At 39.4% G+C, this 20,303-nt stretch overlaps 1 protein-coding gene across 1 annotated transcript in view; it reads right to left on the bottom strand.

Moving 5' to 3' along the window:
- MSH3 (mutS homolog 3) overlaps positions 1 to 20,303 on the bottom strand; it is a 198,399-nt gene that overhangs the window by 15,052 nt on the left and 163,044 nt on the right. The window contains 2 exon segments of the mRNA XM_045285208.1: positions 1,046 to 1,147; positions 1,936 to 2,141. Coding sequence (XP_045141143.1) covers positions 1,046 to 1,147; positions 1,936 to 2,141 — 308 coding nt within the window.

Here is a 20,303-nt window from a genome sequence, read left to right on the forward strand (position 1 = left end):
AATAAAATAGCATCATTACTATTATCTGATACACAGCTCTTATTTAAATTTCAACTGGCCCATACTGTTCTTTATAACATTTTGTAAAAGTCAAGGATCATGAAAAACTTAGTAATGTTTCTTTGGTTTCCATCAATCTTGAAGAGTCCCCAGCCTTCTCTCTCACACACTCTTTTTCTCTTCCTCCCTCCCCGACGCTCTCATCCTTCCTCTCCCCTCCCCCTCAGTCTCTTGCTTTTGTCTTTTTAGGGCATTCACATTTTCTGAGCATCGGGTAGAGTTATTTTACATAATATCCCTCAGTTTGGATTTGTCTGATTACTCCTCATGATTTTACTCAGATTAAATATTTTTCCAGGAATATCACATGTACAACTATGTATAAGTGATCTTCCCTTTTCAGTGCATTACATCAGGAGCCATTAGACCCAATATTGTGATGCCAAGGCTAATTACTTGGTTTAAGCTGGTGTCCATGAAATCTGTTCATTGTACTGGTACCTTTCATCCTTCGTAAATAATAAAGAAATCTACAAAGTGATACTGTGTGTAAATATCCTATTCTCCAACACTCTTTCTTCTAATGGTTTTATTGGTCGACATTGTCTCTGTTGTTATGGTAGTTATTAAAGGTTGATTTATAAAACATTCTTTCTACAATTATTCATTGACATTCTGACATTTTCCCTACCATACCTTCATCATTTTAGTTTATCTAATGTTTTCTTAATATCTGTATAAATTTGTGAATTCTTTAATCAATATAATGTGAAAGAACCAATTATATATTCTAGAAATCTCTATGTTAAGGAATGTTAACACCAAGTCTAGGTCTAAAAGTTAATTTCTAAAGTTATATAACGGAAACAATGACATCAAACTCAAAGGTAGTCAGCTCAGTTCTCTCTCAATGTGTTCCAGGAGTTCTTAATGAATGTATAAAATGTGTTTTGGAGGTAGTAATGTGAGTTTACTCACATTCCTTAACATGTAGTTTCCATAATGATTAAAGGCAAGTTGCTGAGTTCTATCAGTTTACAAATACCTGAATCCTGTTTATTTTCATCTTTACTGACCAAAAATCCCATGTGATAATTCCATATATACATATACAAATACACACATACATATGCAAATCAGAGTAGGATACACATAATCATTAATGTATTTATATATTATAAATTTATTTAATAAGCACAAATAATTATAAATTTATATTCAGCAAACAAAACTGAGGGTAATTAAATTTAATGAAAAAGGAATTTTGCTTTTGTGCTTTATGTTTTGTGGAAAGAAAATAAGTAAAATACAAGCTTTTATTGACCACGTAAAGAAGAGTAACAAAACGAAAAAAGAAACGTTGCCGCAGATCCCACAGGTAGGGGCAGGTGCTAAGAGGGCGAGAAAGAGAAAGACTGAAATGGATGGAGAGGAAGTAAATAAGAGCAGGTTTTAAGGGTGAGCGATATAGAGAGAGGGAAAGTTTGAAACAAAAGCTTTCTACACTGAGATGCTTAGATACGCCAAACAGTGAACCAGGCTGAGGTACCAGACAGTGGTGTAATACAAACAGACAGTAACGTTGAGATCTTTTAGGAAACTGCTGAAGCCGACTCCACAGGGTAAAACTGATACCATTTCCTGTTTGTTCTTTCCCTAAGGAAGGGGAAGGAAGTAGGTTATACCTGCTCTTGGTTTAGTGCTTGCCAAGAGTAATCGGACAGGCTTTGGAGTGGCTCTGTTGCCACGGAGACCTTTCTCCTGCAGCCCAGGTTTATCTTCCTTCCGCAGAGGGCAGAAGGCACCTCAAAATTCAGAACCATCACTCAGGACCCATAGTCAATGACAGGGATAGGGCCAATCATAACAATTAAAAATAGCTTTAAATACTGGGATGCTCAGGTCAGGAAACCTATTTGTGTAGTAGGTACCACCAAGTACGCAGGATACTTACATCTCTAATAAAATGTTCAAGCGTCGCATAAGCAATGGCGATTCCATCGTGCGTGCTCGTCCCTCTTCCCAGTTCATCCACGATAACCAAGGACTGGGCTGTGGCCTTCCTTAGTATTTCCGCAGTGTCTGCCAGCTCTTCCATGAATGTGCTCTGTCCCTTACATATGTTATCAGCAGCACCCATCCTACACAGAAAGATGAAGATACCTTGGTTTTTCATCTCGCCCCCCATATTAAAAAGCAAAGCATCATTTCATGAAAATAAATAAAAAAGAACTCCTAGGGGTCTATTGATTTTGCACCCATAACAACTGACGTCATGCTAAACACAAAGACAGCATATGGTGGAAGTAATGAGTGTTTAGTGCCAAATTGCACCTTATAGAAAGCCTGAGCGTTAGATGGAGTTTCTGCAGAGTAGCGAAACCTTTTACCCTGCCTTTCTCTATCTTTCCAAACCAAACTCTTCTTAAGATGAAAACGCAATGCATCGCTATTTCAAATATCCATGAATATGAGGACACTGCCCAAAGGGGAGGGCAAATACAAGAATTATAAAACTGATTGGGGTGATGATGGTGCAATTATTCTTGCTTTGATGAATGACTGAATTGTATTTCATATGCCATATTGTAAGATATATGCCAATCAAACTGTGAAAACCAAAACAAAACCCCAAAATCAAACAAACAAAAAGGTTCTTTCCGTGTTTAAGATGTTACATTGACATCAAAGTATCACATATGAAATAGAGTACTTATATAACATAAACCTTTTTACCAGGACTAGAATGATCTTTTTAATGACTTCAGACAGGAGCTAACACAGGCTCCCAACATGGGTTTCACTGAGCATAAGTTCCGCCCATGGATGCCAAGAGATGGGTCCAAAAGAAGTAGGGAGGTTTTGTACCAGTGTTCTTAGTCTCATTGAGGTGCCCTGGTGGCTTAGTGGTTACGTGTTGGACTGTTAGCCACAAGGTCAGCAGTTTGAAAACACCAATCACTCCATTGAAGAAAGATGAGACTTTCCACTCTTGGGAAAGAGTTATAGTCTCAAAAATTCAGGGGCAGTTCTACCCTGTCCTATGGGGTTGTTATGACTCAGAATCTACTCGATGGCAGTTGAGTTTGGCTTTTTGGTTTTGTTCTCATTACTTTTAAATGCTGTTGAATCTGACTGATGGTAACCACATGCCACATGTTACAAAATAGAACTGCTGTAGAGGGCTTTCTTGGCTGCAATATTTTTAGAGATAGTTCCCTAGGATTTTTTCATGAAGCCACTAGGTGGGTTTGAACTGCCAACTGTTAGGGCAGCAGCCAATTGCAAATTACATGCACTACCTAGGCTCCTTATAAGCGTTCTACTACACTTTAGTATTCTACTACACCCTGCATTTCTTAGAGGAGGATCAAGTCTCCAACATTTATTGTCCTAACTTAGGTGGCCATGGAGTGTGACTCCTGACAGTTCTCACTGAGCCCCTTGCAGCACTAATGTTCCACAGAGGCAAATTTGGAGGCAAGTGCTCATTTTATTACAATATTACAAATAGAAACTGGGGGAAAAAAGGGGGGGGGATAACTAGGTACTACTCAAAGTCACCCTATTAACTTAATAGCTCAATCCAGATGTCAAGTTTTCTACTCACTGGCCAGCTCTGTGATTGCTTCGCTTTTCTCAGAAAAGCAGACCTCCATCAATTTAGTCTTGCTACAAACATTCACAAAGTAGACCATGCCCTACACCAGCATGATGCATCTTTTATTTCGGGAGAAACTTGCAGTGAAACCATGCCTTCCCCAGCTCTGTGGCCATGTGTAATGTTTCCCTCCATAGACTGGAAGAGCCTTAAGAAAGCTGTCCTAGTAACCACTGCGATTAAAAACTCTGTAATGAGTCCATCTATGACTTCACTCAAAGTGCTGTCCATCTCTAAATGTTGTTAAACATCTGGCTACCTTTTCAAAATCCCAATATGCCTATAGACCTTGATTTTCAGTGTTTACTAGTGAAGCAAGGAGAAGATGAAATTTCTGTAGCTCTACACTGCCCTGAATTCTTTAGCAATACAATGGCAAATACACTTGGCCTTTACCCTGAAGGGTTGTGAGCTGACCCAAAGAGAAAAATCTCTCGCTGGTAATACAAAGACTCTGATAAGATATAAATTAAGTTATATTTAATTATCAAGAAATAGAGTAACAAGCAAGCACTGGATAAGATCTTTTTTCTTTTTAAAGTCGATAAGATCTTATAATACAAAAGTTTGTTTAAAAATTATAAAAACTATTCTAGAAATAGTAAGGTAATGCTCATGTTAGGAACTTTAGGAATCTTAGCATACTCCTGGGGAAGATATTTTTAGGTAAACATACATATACACACACACACACTTAGCATTTAAAAATAATGAGACTTCAAATTGTAAACAAATAGCTGAAGGATTAATTTAAAAAATCAAAACACATAGCCATCGAGTTGATTCCAACTATTAGTGACACTAGCAACCTAGAGGACAGAGTAGAACTACCTGTGCATTTCTAAGAGTATACATTTTTACAAGAGTAAAAAGCCTCATTTTTCTCCCCTGAAAAAACTGGTGGTTCTGAACTGTTGACTTTGTGGTTGGCATTAGGGATCCTTACAGTCACAAAGGTTGGTAGCTAATTTGTTGTTTCAGGGAAAATAAAGATGTGTTTCCATGCCTGCCTGGTTTGAAATCCGGAAAGGTGTGCATCAAGATTTTATCCATTTACTATGCTTATTCAGTCCACGTCCTGAACAAGTAATCAGAGAAGCTAAACTAGATGAACAAGGCCGCAGCATCAATAGGAGAGGCAGACTCGTCATCCTGTGATATGCATATGACACAACCTTGCTTGCGCAACGTGAAGAGGACTTGAAGCACTTTCTGATGAATACAAAGACTCTCCATGTGGATTAGTCCTCAACATAAAACAAAATCCTCACAACTGAATTAATAAGCTACACTGTGATAAAGGGGAAAAGAATGAAGTTGTTGAGGATTAATTTTACGAGGATCCACACCCAGAGAAACAGCACTCAAGAAATCAAAGGTATGTTGCATTAGGCAAATCTACTACTGCATTTGCATTAGGAAACTTATTAAAGAGTAAAGATGCCAGTGTGAGAACCTAAGGTGCGGCATTTTCAACTGCCTCTTATGCAGGGAAAGCAGGACAGTGAACAGGGAAGATAGCAGATTAATCGACGCATTTGAACTAGGGTGTTGGCCAAGAATAGTGGAAGTTCCAAGGGCGGCCAGAAGTAAAAACAAATCTGCCTTCGGCCAAGTAACAAACCAGAAAGCTCCTCTGATGTGAGGATAGTGAGACTCTATCTCACCTACTTCAGATATATTCCCAGAAGGGACCATTCCCTGGAGAAGAACCTCACGTTTGGTAACATGGGTTATTATGAGACCTAAGAGACTGGACAGCACCTAAGGTATGGATTTAAGGTTTAATGTAAAAATAAAAAGCATAAACATATTCCCACCCACTGGAATCAGGTCGATTCTGACTCATAGCAACCCTATACATGGTTGATGAGGCTTAGCAAATCTTTAAAAGCAGCTAGTGTGTTTGAACCTCAGACCTTGAAGTTAGCAGCTCAATGCTTGACTAATTGCGTGATCTGTCAGCAATAGCTGGATTGCTTTATGTACCTAACAACAAAAACAGAAACTGGAAAGTAGCAGTTTAAGTGGAATTAACTACTTAAAATGTTCAACTTTCTGTATAGCAAAAACATATCATGGAAAAGTTAAAAGGCAAAGAATACACTGAGAAAAATATTTTCAATGCATGACCAAAGGCTAATATCTGTAAAATAAGCTGGCAAATTTCAACAGAAAGGCAAAAATGTTAAATCACAAAAGGGGCAAACTCATCAAAATGTTCAATCTCATTAATAAATATACAAATCCAAGCAAGGGTGAAATACGGGTTTTCGTCTGTCTATTAGCAAGGAGCTATAAGCAGTCTCCAATGGCCTCAAATATAAGAACAATTGGGAGGATAGCACAGGCCCAGGAAGTGCTTTGTTCTGCTGTACAGAACCTTTAAAAAAAACAACAACAACCTCCCCAAAAAACCAAAAAGGCCCCCCAACCCCCACCATGACAACCAGGAAGAAGGTAGGCCCTCAGGCCTTCCACTCGGAAATGAATCCTGCCAACAACCTGAATGAGCCTGGAACTAGAACCACGGCCAGTTCACTTACGGGCGAGTCCCAGGTGTGGCCAGTACCTTGACCGCAACCTCGCACAGGACCCAGCTAAGCCAAGCCTGAGCTAGAGACTCACAGAATATTTAAATGGAAAAAAATGTGAGATTGTGGTAATTTATTATACAGCAAAGAAAACTAGTATCAAACCCTTCTTCGGTAAATGTGAAAAATGAGAAGTTCGGGGGTTTCTTTTCTTCGTCTTGCTCCCTTACTCTTCCATGTCTGGTCATTAAGAATCATTTCAATCCCACCCTTGCTTCACTTGTTTATGTTCTTTGATCAACATGTTCCAATAGCCTAACTTTCTCTCTCTCCTCTCACTTTCACTGATAGTGAATCCATCTTTCAGCTTGCTGGCAGATTCATACATTAAAACCAACTGAGCTGTATAGATTCTCAGGCTTAAAAAACTAAAGTGGTTTCCCACAGCCCAGGGAACAAAACGCACAAGTCCTCGCACAGTTTTTAAAACATTATGAGGATTTGGGCCCCAAACCTTTCTCTAATCTCATCTCCTTCTGTGCTGTCCCAGGAATCCTGTTATTGCCACAACAATTTATACGTCCCATTCCTAATAAGCATCATATTATTATATAACTGCTTTTAAAAACATAATTAACATCCCATAAACTTAATCATTTTAAAACTCAGTTCACTGCCATGAAGTCGATTCCAACTCATAGCAACCCGACAGGGCAGGGGATACCTGCGCCTGTGGGTTTTGGAGACTGTAACTCTTTACGGGAATCGAAAGCCTAGTCTTTCTCCCACAGAGCATTTGGTGGTTTTGAACCGTTTAACTTGTGGCAAACAACCTAACACAGAACCACTCTGTTATCTGGGTGTCTCATCATTTCAAAGTACATGGAAATTCAGTGGACTTTAAGTATATCCCCAAAGTTGATGACACCCACTTAAATCTCTCTCTGCTTATCCTCATTTTTCTGGAAAAATGTCCATCCCTCTTTCCTGTTGACTAAAAATCTTGTTTTCTTTCAAGCTACTTCTACATAGCCGTCCCACATGGCCCACTTGGAATTTGTCAGGGGTGATTTTTCCTTGTCTTCTTCCTATTTGAGAGCAGGCCTGGCTGAGTTCCCTTTGTATTCCCCTCAAATGTCAAGCAGAGTGTCTGGAACATAAAATGTTCAACATACAGTAAAATGAATTACTTCTTCACAAGACTGCAAAATAACCTAGCATCCAAAACTACTCAAGAGGAAACAATTTGTGAATGTCCTAAGTTAAAATAAATTTTACAACGACAACAAAAAGAGAGGAAGAATTGGCAGAAGATTTTGTAGAAGTAAAAAAAAGGTAATTCACTATGGAGATGAGATAAAGGATTGATGATCTGGCCAGAAACTGGCACAAAAAGGCCTTTCTCCTCAGCTAGGGGGGTTTTGTGGTAGTGTAGTGGTCAGGTGTTGGGCTGATAACCACAAGGTCAGCAGTTCCAAACCACAAGCCACTCTGAAGGAGAAAGACAGGGCTTTCTACTGCCATAAAGAGTTGCAGTCTTAGACACTCACAGGGGCAGGTGTACTCTGTAACGCAGGGTTACTGTGAGTAGGCATCGGCTCAATGGCAGTGAGTTTTGGTTTTGGAGAGGGTTTTTGTAGACTTAGGTGCCCTTATAGGACACTTTGAAAGCCACGACATTAGGAGCCAACACATTTTCTACTTTTCCGTAACAACTGATGATAGAGTATCAATTTGCCCAGCAGAAATGCCACCTGGCTCATCTACCAGTCATGAGGCTTCTCCTCTGGGACAGTATTTGTCTAAACTATGTATTGAATAACAAACAAAATGAAAACAACAATCTCTATTGACTTCTCTTGAGAAATACTCTATTTTTTAACAAATTGCAGCAATATAATGACTTTACACCACTCTTAAAACACAGAAATGTATAAACACACTTTTCTTCTTGGCTATTAGAAAGCAACTAAACAGAACCTACCAACAACAAACAGCAACCATGATCTAATCACCTGTTTCTCTGCTTTCTCTTTGCCCCACTGCCTTTACATACGATCCTCTTCTCTCATTAGCCAGTGAGGCTACTGCTCCTAGTAAGCTGCCTAAGATAAAATTTTGCAGCAAGGTCTAAGTAATTTAACAACAAAAGAGTGTTGACATACTTTTTATTAAAGCAATATGTATTTACAAAACACTCATACTGGATAATTATTTGGAAAAATTCCAGATGCTGAAATAGTTTAGGTATTGAAGGCCTTTGGACACATATGCATTATTGTCATTCTGTCTGCATTTACACTCAAATGTAGTGAAAAATAAAGAATGCATCCTTAGATTTCATCTTAAAGTTACATTTGCTCTGAGCAGGGTTAAAGTTATAGTTATGTGATTAAGGAAAAAAAAAATCACTGAGATATTTTTAGGTGTGATGGAAGACTAATCTTCCTAATCCCCTGACTCTATGACCTTCATATAGGTCAGCAAAGCTTAATAAAGCATTAATGGGGGGGAGCATTACTTTTTGAGTCAGTTTCTAAAGTGGCTAACACTTTTGTGGAAATGTGAGCAAGAGTTTTTTTGTTTTTTTTAAAATACCATCTCAATATTTTGAGGTTACATTCTAAATATTTTATAATTATAGCAAATGGGGTGGGCCTCTGACATTTTCAATCACAATCTCTTGGCCCTAGGCAAGTAACGTGTTACATGAAGGCAAAAATATTGTAATTAACTGCAAAAAAAGGATTTTTTCTATATAGGATGGTAATTAGAGTCTAAATATTAAAACTGTTAAATAGAGGCAATGATTATTGGATTGGGACTCCTTGACATATTCTCGGTGTTTTTCCATATGAGGGTTTTTATGTTAGTTAATTTGGCTTTTTCCTTAACCAAAGTTAATGCTACTCACTTCACTTTGCTAACTGTTCGCAGAATTAGGGTTTATGCCTCTTTTTTGGGTCGGGGTGGGGGTGAGGGATGGGGATATTTTATATAAATTTTACAAAAGTACCCTAACTCTGGGATTGACAAATCATTCAGGTTCTTCTGAAATCCAGATTTCTGGGTCCATGGAGTTGAGGTGACCCACCCAGGTCATCTGTCTGTAGGTGTTCTGACAACTCCATAGGCACTGGCTCCCGGGAGCCATGTTCAGGTCAAACAATAGCTTAGTAAGCAGCCTAGTGGAGAACTTTTTACCTGAGTCACTGGTTCTCTTGAAAATTGTCTAGGTAACAGTCAGTTGGGGAAGCAGAAACTCCAAGGGCTGACGAGAGACTGGGTGTTAGGATGTCTGGTGTGTTCTTTGTGATTTGCTCATACCTTTTATAACTCACTTCCACTGTCTTCTCTTTGGAGCACTTCCTAATTTTGGTGGATGTTGCCCAATTTGACTCTTATCTACTCACAATAAATTAATTCTGTTACACTAATTTGTGGTGTTTCTCTGAGCATTTAAGGTTCTGACAATCCAGATGAGTACAAGTAAGAAGAAGAAAAAAGAGAGAGAGGAAAAAATTAAATGGCAGAAGAGAAACAATAGCAGAATACCAATTGTATTATGTTGGGTCATCTAGACAAACAAATCCAGTGACACCCATTTGTATAAGAAAGAATTCTGTATCAAGAAGGCAGCTCCGCCCAGTCCAACACAAATCCAGATGGTCCAATCAGGGACCCACAGCTGCAGGTTGATGATGCAGAAAGATGGAGGGTGATAGAGAAGCTCAGAGGCCAGCGGGTGGAGAGTCATGTGGCTCCAAAGTCGGTGGAAATAAGATTGGGAGTTAACAGCTCTCAGGGTTGGAAAGCCGCCTGGAGCCACCCCCAGTGGCAGACACAGAATCCCAGCAAGCAGGATAGAGAAGTTCCCAGTTTATCCCTTACAAAAAGGCCACACCACCAAGGAGGTATTACCAGGCCGTGGCCTGACTGACAGGTTGGACTCTACCCCTACACTTTCATAGATTCCACGCTGACATAAAATCTAACTACAGCATCAATTATTACAAAGACATGCAGATATAACAAAATTGTTAGGCAATAAATCTGTGCTCCTTTTACTTAGTATATAAGCCATTTACTTCTACATGCATATATTTTAAAAAATAAACACAGCCACCTACCTAACCAGAGATCCCCAAACTTATTTAGCCAATTGCCCCCATTTCAGGAAAATAAAAATTACTCAACATCCACCTGAAAATTAATTTTACAGTCCAGAATCCAGGATAAAGCATAGGTATCTGCTTTTTCAACCCCTTTGTCTCATTCCAGGGGGCAGTATCACCCACTTTGAGAAACACTGACTGAAAACAATCATTTCTAGGTAGAATTACAAATGATTTCAAAATTTTTCTTCTTTAGGGTTCTCTATAGTTTTAAATTTTGAATGTTGGGGTAGTTACACAATTTCATGTCAACTTGATAAATAAAGGGATAGAGTTTAGCCTATCAATCAGGTCACAGTCTAATTATGCCTCCTGGTGGATGCAACCTTCTCATGTGGATTCTGGGAACTTAATCTTGTTCTCCCTGGAGGTGGGACACATGCTCTCTCTGCTTGACATTCATGTTGACAAGCCACATGGAGTAAGACTGATGGCAGCCAAAGTCCTGAAGATGCTCCCACCACCACTGAACCCACAGGACTTTCTACCCACAGGCCTGTAATCTTCCTGCATTCAGAATCATAGCATGTGCTGTGTGAGTCCAAAGAGGGGTTTATTGGCTAATATCAGACTTCAGGGCTAATAACGAATGTTTTCTTAATACATAATTACTCTTTGAGATAAAGCTCTTTCCTCTACATATATGAGGCTCCTTGGATTTTTTTCTCTAGTCTACCCAGACTAACACAAATGGTGAACAAATGTTATTTCTTTTTAATTTTGATTAAATACTTTTACTGGGGCTCTTACGTCTCTTATCACAGTCCATACATTCATCCAGTGTGTTAAGCACATTTGCACAGATGCCGCCATCCTCATTTACAAAGCAGTCTCTTCCTGCTTGAGCCCCTTACTCAGCTCCCCATTTCTTCCCCCTCCCTCACGAACCCTTGATGAGTGATAGATTATCACTTTCATATCTTACATCATCCTCTGTCACCCTTCACCCACTTTTCTATTGTTTATCCCCCTGGGAGGGGGTTACAGGTTGATCCTTGGGTTCGATTTGCCCTTTCTCCCCCCACCCTCCCCTAATCCTCCTGGTATCTCTACTCTCATTGTTGGCTCTGAGGAGTTTATCTTTCCTGGATTCCCTGTGTTGTGGGCTCTTATCTGTAGCAGTGCACATGCTCTGGTCTAATCTGATTTGTAAGTTCAAATGTTATTTCTATAATCATAAGATAAGGTGATATATACTGAAAATCATACATCAAGTACAACATACAATATTATAACATTAGATTAAGACATGCCAGACTAATGGTGTGGTAGTTACATAATCTGTTGTCAATTTGAGTCTTTTTTTTTTTTTTAATTTGAGTCTTTTAAGATAGAAGGGGTGGAGTCTTGCCTGTCAAGCAGGTCAGAGCTTCATGACCTCATTTGGAGGCACCACAGAGATAAATAGCTCACTGGAGGTGGGACACAAACACACTCTCTGCAAGACATTCCTGTTGAGAAGACACATGGAGCTAAGCTAGAGCCCCAACGCTGAAGGAGCCACGTAGAGACCCCTGCCAGCACTGAGATGCTTCCACTGCCACTGGATCCACAAGACTTTCCACCCACTGGCCTGTGATCTTCCTGCATTCAGTATCATTGTATGTGTTGCAATGGGCTAACATTGGACTCATGGACCTGATCTGGACTGGGCTGGGATGTTGTCTTAATGTACAATTACTCTTTGATATAAGATTCTCTCTTACACACATATGAGTGTCTATGTATTTGTTTCTCTAGTCAACCCAGACTAACACAGATGGTAATTACCAAGTTAAATAATGAGCTTTTTTTCTACCAAAAATCAACTAAATTACTTCAATAAATACGAAAAGGGTTTTATTTCTTCTGTTTAACCTAGTAATGGCCACATTCAGATCACAATGCAATATTAAAAGTCAAACATAACCAAACAAAAACCACTGTAGCAATCATCTAATTCCAATGAAAACATTTCTGAAAATCAAGATATTAATCTAGGTAAATGCCAAACTTGCATTGGCTCATAAAAGCAACACTTGCTGGAATGTTCTATAGCAGGGATTACATGGCCAAGGGCCATTTGGACATTTATAATACAAGTGCCATACTGGCCAACATTTAATCAATCACCCCAAATGTGATGGGTGGAACTGTTTCTCTTTGGTGAGGTCTGTGATTACCAAGCATTGATGATTTTGTGGGCCTTTTATGGTCCAAACACTAGATAGTCCTCACCCTTGATCTACAGAGCACCTGCAGGTAACTTATGAAGGACACAGATGGTCTCCTATCAAAGACACTGTCCATGAGTTATGCGGGCAAGCCATTCTCTAACACACCAAGTAGTCTACTCCTTTGGGAAAGTCCAAAGAATTTCAAAGGAAACCAATTAACAGAGCAAATATTCAGCCGTAGTTCTATCTGCGAAAAACATAATTAGGCCCATCAAAAGATAGATAAGCTCAATCAGCCATCAGGTCATCAAACCAGGAGCCTAGGAGGCACAGTGGGTTACATGTTGGGCTCCAAATCACAAAGTCAGTAGTTTGAAACTACCAGCCACTCTGCAGGAGTGAGATGAGGATTTCTACTTCCCTAAAAAGCTACAGTCTCAGAAACTCACAGGGGCAGCTCTAACTCCACCCTACAGGGTCACTATGAGTCAGAATTGACTCAATGTTCATGAGAGGTCATCGAAGGAAAAATGAAACTGAGCAGCTCTGGGAAAAAAGTGAACACAAATAAAGGATACATCCTTGATCAAGGAAAAAACTATATAACCTTGCCGCATCTGTGACACACAGTCCTTTCTTTCATAAAATATCAGTTCTATCATCTTATAAAAATTAAACTTGAAAAACTGGTCCTAAACATGAATACAGCTTAGAGTTCCTTGGCGATCTCCTTAAAATAGGGCCCCAAGTCCACTGCCATTCAGTATATTCCTACTCAGAGCAACTCTAAAGCATCCGAGGTTGCAAATCTTTACAAGGAGCAGAGAGTCTCATCTTTTTCCTGAGGATGCACTGGTGAGTTTGAACTTCCAACCACGTGGTTAGCAGTCCAATGCTTACCTGACAGTGCTACTACTATGATATCTGCAGAGCAAAGGTTAGTGTTTGGATTCAAAACCAAACAAAATGAAACCCTCAGGTATTAAATTCATACAATCACTTCAGTCAAAAAGATGTAATGAGATCTCCTTTAAGCAAGACACAGCTATACTAAATAAACACACACAACTCATTGGCCTTAAGTCAATTCTAGCTCATAGTGACTCTACAGGACACCACAGAACTGCCTCATAAAGTTTCTACAGTTGAAATCATTATGGAAGCAAATTGCCCTATCTTTCTCCCAGGGAGCAGTCAAGGGCTTAACCTCTGTGGAAGCTAAATAAACCACAGAGACATTTATCAGGCAACACTTATATTATAACAACCTACTCATTTAGCAAAATGCCATTTACCATGTGGTTTTACATGCTGGTATTTACTACCAGCTGGAAGATCCACACTTGATTCAAGATGCTTTCTTTCTGTCCAAGGGGGATATATTTTATTATAGTGTGTAAATATTCCACAGTGGGTGCACAATAAATCTCTGCTGAATTAAATTAAAGTGGGCAAACAAATCAGGTATCCACATGATCAAAAGCAAACATTTAAAATAATCTCATTTCAGCATTTGAATGCTCACTCCCTTCCAATTCTCCTTCTAACAGAATCCACTCGTGCTGTTCTGACCACATAGCCACCCTTGCAGCTAGGTGCCATGAGAGGGGGTTTCCATGGAAGCCTTGGCACAAAATTATTAACTGGGGATACTTACATGCAAACATTCTTTTCAACCAACATTTAATTGGCATGCTAAACTCAACTCACTGCCATCAGGATGATTCTGACTCACGGTGAACGTATAGGATAGAGTAGAACTGCCTGCTCTGGGTTTATGAGCCTGCTCTTTTTTTTTTTTAATTTTTATAAATCATTTTATTTGGGGCTCTTACAGCTCTTATCTCAATCCATGCATACATCCATTGTGTCAAGGACATTTGTACATATACTGCCATCATCATTTTCAAAACCTTCTTTCTACTTGAGCCTTTGATATCAGCTCATTTTTCCCTCCCCCCTCATCCTTCCTTGATAACTTATAATTTTTTTTTTCAAGTCTTATACCAACTGCTGTCTCCCTTCACCCACTTTTTTGTTGTCCATCCCCCTGGGAGGGGGTTCTATGTAGATCACTGTGATTTGTTCCCCATCTCTCCCCCCACCTTCCCCTACCCTCCTGGTATCTCTATTCTCATTATTGGTCCTGAGGGGTCTATCTGTCCTGGGTTCCCTGTGTTTCCAGCTCTTATCTGTACCAGTGTACATCCTCTGGCTGAGATGGATTTGTAAGGTAGAATTGGGGTCATGATAATGGTGGTGGGGGGCATTAAAGAACTAGAAGAAAGTTGTATGTTTCATCGGTGCTATACTGCACCCTGACTGACTGGAGACTGGAACTCTTTAGAGTCAAAAGCCTCATCATTTTCTGGTTTGGTCAACAGCCCGAGTAACCGCGACTGCACCACAGCTATCATGGGCATAAAGAGAAACACTGTGTTGAGACAAGAGACCAAATGTTTTGCTTTTCCTCAAGCTATTTTCTAGCCTACACTTTATAATTCATTGCTTTCTGAAAACTTAATCCTCACTCACTGCCATGAATTGATTCCAACTCACGGCAAGCCCATAGGACTGGGTAAAACTGCCCCTGTGGGTTCCAAGACTCTAACTGTTTCCAGGAGGAAAACCCCATCTTTCTCCTGAAAACTTAATTGTTGCATCGAAAAAGGTGGAATGCAAGTTTGCATTTGTCAGCATACTAAACAGCAGATCTTATCTCAGTGATGTACACTAAAATCCTTAGACATATGTGTAGAAAGGGTTCATTGATGAGTACATTTCTCAAAACATGCTGACCTACGTATACCACTTAAAGAGTCAAATTTATACATTTGCCAAAACTCTACTGAAAAATCAATCTGCTTCTTGTTCAGGAAAAGATTCATGTGCGGCTCTGAGGAAAATTCCTGAAGCCTCCTGCTATTTACAGATTTTTACCAATTTATTTGTCCTTCTTAAAGCAGTGCCAGGCACAAAGTAGGGTCTCGATGCGTATTTGTGGAATGTGTAGATTTCAACCATGTATGCTCTATGTCCAATTTAAAGATGAAGTTTGAAGTCAAACATTATGCAAATATCCCATTCTGTTAAATTTTGTTTTTATCCCCACTGAGTATAAAAATGGATTTGAAGTAATTTTGTTTAACAGTATATTTATATTTAAAGAATTACAATGACTATGGCACTAAGACTACATAGAAATTGCCAGGGTGGTAACTATTTAATGTGGCCCTTCTAGCTAAAGTCTCTACCTGCCATCCAATGATCTCCCCCTATACGGGTCTGGGAAGAAGGTAGGAAGATACGCATAGGATTCACTCGTAACTGTGACCAGGATTCCATTGAATGCCATCCTGCTGTGTATAAAATGAGCCCTCGGAGAAGCAGGAAGAGGGTTCTCATTTCCAGGTGATACAAGGAGTGGAGCATGTCCTCTGGACCTGAGATCTCTGTGCAGTGAACCAGGATCTAAATGACAGCTATACCATCAGAGGAGCAGCAGCAGAGCTAGGGGCCAGAGCATGAAACAGAATGATGGACTTCCCAACCCAAGGAACCAGTAAAGCTGAGTGCTTTTGTGCAGGAGGCCGGCTTGTGAGTGGGGAGCCTCTGGGCACTTAACTGGGGAAGCTGGATTCGCTGACTGATGGAGGTGGAGCTGAGTGACTTTGGGCTGAGGCTGACTAGAGTAGGGTGTCCCTGGGCCCTTAATTCAGGGAGCTGGGTTTGCTGACCCAGGGATCTTGAGCCGAATGCCTTCAGGTTGGGCTTTACAGAGGAGTGGTATATATGCCCCTTTGGGCATTTATTAGCAGACCTGAAATAACTTTGTAAGATGCTCTGCTTAACGACTCAACCCTGTGCATTTCTCACTGGCATTAATTACAATTTCGTAGCTTCCTTAATAAGCCCTTTAGTCATTAATTTTGTCTGTGTAGCCATTGTAGTGGATATTAGAACCTAGAGATAGAGTAAGAGAATATTAGTGAAAATAACACAGTAATAATTCTGCAGCTTGAGTAGTAAATTTAACAAGAACTTTCAAAATGCAGTCTCTGAAGTTTCACATTGGAGATTTCAATTCAATAGATGCGTGAAATGGCTCAGGAAGTAGCATTTTAATGTATATATTTATATATAATATATGTTATATATTATATTTATATTTATTATATACTTTGATAACACACACACACACTATGTTTTGGTGAAGACTTGGATAGCAGATCAGGTTTTCATTCACCCATTTCCCTCCAGGTTGTTCTGGGACATTGGCTCCAGGCTTCCTAAATGGGAGTGAGCTTTCTCATTATGTCCTTCTGGCTGTTCCCTGCCATGAATCTAATTCTCTGCTGCTCACATGCTCATCTGTGTTTTAAACGAATTGTTGGTTACTTGGTCCCATAAAGGTGGTTTTTCAAAGGAGAATAGTATTTATGGGTGATAGTGATTACTCTGTCAAGCTAATCTGTTTCAAGCTACAAGGTGACAGGGGTTTGGGGTTCAAGGTTTGAAGAGATTATCAATAGTCTCAGGTCGTACTCTAGTATCAGAAGTCTGTTTTGCTGTTGTTTTTATAAGGAATCTGTGATTCTGTTCCACATTTTTCTCCCATTCTCTCAGAGTTAATCAACTGTGGCCCTAATTAGAATGGTCAGTAGTAGTAGCCAGGCACCAACTAGTGCTACACTCAGAGTAGGCGAGGTCATGGGTCGTGTAGGCTATCTGTCCTGCAGAGCAAGTGGCATTTGTAAGAGCATCCCTGTGACTCAGACACAATTGTTGAGATTTGGTCCTCATTTGCCTGCCCTCTCGCCACGAAAGCTTCATTTGGATTTCAGGAAGTCCAAGTCTCCTCTCACTCAGCATCACAGGGGAAGCACAGCGAATATTGCCAGAGAAAGACTAATTTCCAGGCCACAGGAACTGTGAATGCCACATTAAGATACTTTATTCTGCCTATACCTCTACTTACATGTTTGCCCAGTATGATGACATCTTCCAGAGACATTTGATTACTTGTTGAGTTGTATGGACAAACCTGGTTAAGCTACAGTGTCCTATTTCAGATAGTTTTAATTCTAGGGACTGTTTTAGCCAGATTCCAGAAATCTAGACTATGAAACAAGTCCAGACCATGACAAATATTATTTATTTTCTATTTATATTAAAGATTCTACTGCTAGTTTTTCAAGTGCACACTTAACTATGGATTAGACATGGTAGGAGGGGAGTGGATACAGAAGTGCACAGAACAGAACAGGTACGATGTTTGTCCTAGTAGTAGGGGTGGAGTTTAGCCTGACAATCAGGTCGCTGCTTGATGACGGCATTTGGAGGCACTGAGGAGATAAATTGCTCGCTGGAGGCAAGACACATGCTCACTCCCTGGGAGACATTGCAGCTGACAAGACACATGGAACTACACTAGTGCTCTGAGCAGGAGAAACCACATGGAGACCCCTGCCAGTGCTGAGATGCTTACAACATCACTAGATCCACAAGACTTCCCACCCACTGACCTGTGATCTTCCTGCATTCAGGATCATCTTCTCCATTAAACAAATTTCACAAGAACAGGAACTGTACCTGCTTTGTGGTTCCAGTGGGTTTATTAAAGTTAGCATAACTTAGGTGAATAAGAGGATAAATGCTTTCTTTCCTTTTCCATTTTTGTCTAATATACTTTTATTTATTAATCCTTGCATATCTAAAATCTTTACTTTGGAACAATATATGGCATGGTTGGCTGAATTTTATGCCTTAACTAAGGTGAGAATTTTTTAACTGTTGTTTTTTATGTTGCCTCCATAACTACCACTTCATTTTCTAAAAATTTTAGTGGCATATAATTCCATATAATACAATAGTCCAATCATATGAAGAGTTGTACAATCATCTGCACAATCAATTTTAGAAAATTTTCTTCTTTCTTGTTATCATTGTTGTTAGCTCCCCATTTCTCCCCAACATCCCCTTGCATGCCCCTGAGTAATTATTAAGTCACCTAATGTCTCTATAGATTTACTTATCTTGGATTTCTTACACAGAAAAGCATACAAAATCAAAATAAGAAACAAAACAAAATAACCCAATAACAATGACAAAATAAAACAAAGAAACACTTCTTTCGAAAAGAAAGCAGAAAACATTAAAAACTAGAACTTTAAAATGTGTCAAAGGGGAGATCAAATGATTAAAGATGTTACATTTAACCTAATTACAAGTGCCAATATTGACTTTGCAATGCTCTCTGTCTGACAGTAAGGCTATCACATCCCTGGACTATGGTCAGAGGGGATTCACTTGAAACTTAATCCATGTGGGGACCCTGAAAATGAGTTGTGGGCTTCCCAGTCAAACTGGGTGCCCAGAATTCAAGCTCTGATACTGTTCCCTCCTACAGATTTGGATTTTATTGTTTAAAATCCTTGGATCACACAGGTTAGTGTACTTTGTCTATGTGCACTCAGTTGCTGCTTTATATAGATGGCTGCTTATTTTAAGACAAGTCTTTAAGATCCCAGACGCTATTCTTTCTGATAACTGGGCACCATCTGATCTCTTCACCACACTTTGTTATAGCACCCATATCCTCAAAGATCTCTTTATGAGAGCGAGTATTAAGTAGGGCCATGTCATAAGAATAACTCTCCTTGATTAAGGCTATGATTACGTGCTAGCCCCAGATCCATTAATATATCTATGGTTTATATATGTCGTCCCTGATTCACTTTAAAGACATCATTATCTTTTTATCGGAGAACATTATACATCATCCTCATAGGGCAAAAGGTAATTCTATTTGATGATGTTGTTGTTAGTTACTGTTGAGTCAGTTGCCATGCACAGCAACTCTATGTACAACAAAATGAAAAACTGTCCACTCCTGTGCCATCCTCCATTGATAGTATCATTAATTTAGCTGACAGTATAGAATTTAAAACACTTGAGAAACAGAAATTACACATGTGTTTTAGATTACATTACATAAATTGTTGACTTATAGATATTAAAGACTTAAGTTGTTGAGACATTATTTTTACTAGGCAACATTTTAATTAACACGCAATCACAAAGGCAGAATCATGCCTGCTAGACTGACCCATGTCCTAAGAAAGCAAGGAGAGCATTAAAATAGTAAATACATGGTGGTCTCAGGCCACCAGTCATTGGGCACTCCCAATGCAAGAGATGCAGACCAAAGGCCAACGACCACCAATTCTGTGACCTTGGGAAGGCAGCCATCTGTTCTTCTCAAACTACAGCATTCTGGTCTTACATCCAAGGGAAAACGCTTGGCTTTCTGGACATTAATCTTTTTTTAAAAGGCTTACACTTATACTCTTTTTATGTATTTTAAATAAAGGGCATAGAATAATGTCTCTGTATTGATAACAACAATATTACTACTATTATTGCAAATATTACTATCAGAAAGGTCAGCAGCTATCATTATTATTACTGAATTTATTTGTTGTGGCAGAAATTGCCTTCTGGCTACTTCTGCATCTACTCACCTTGTTCCTTGCCTAACTCAATTATAGAAGCTGAACAAAATAAATTCATATCCTTCCTCTAAGTAAGGCTGGCTATAAAAAGCTCTAAGGTCTTAAAAAAAAAAAGGAAAGAGACAGCATTTACTTCTCCCATTTTCCTCATGTAATATGAATATGATAGCCGGAGTTGCAGCAACCACCTTGCAACCATGAGTGAATCACCACCTGTGGTAGTCACCTAATCTGCTGTCAATTTAAGGATTAAGATTGTAGGG

The sequence above is a fragment of the Echinops telfairi genome, unplaced genomic scaffold (assembly GCF_000313985.2).
Source record: "Echinops telfairi isolate 266 unplaced genomic scaffold, ASM31398v2 ScPeMD7_7469;HRSCAF=8507_1, whole genome shotgun sequence".
In the NCBI taxonomy this organism is placed as follows: domain Eukaryota; kingdom Metazoa; phylum Chordata; class Mammalia; order Afrosoricida; family Tenrecidae; genus Echinops; species Echinops telfairi.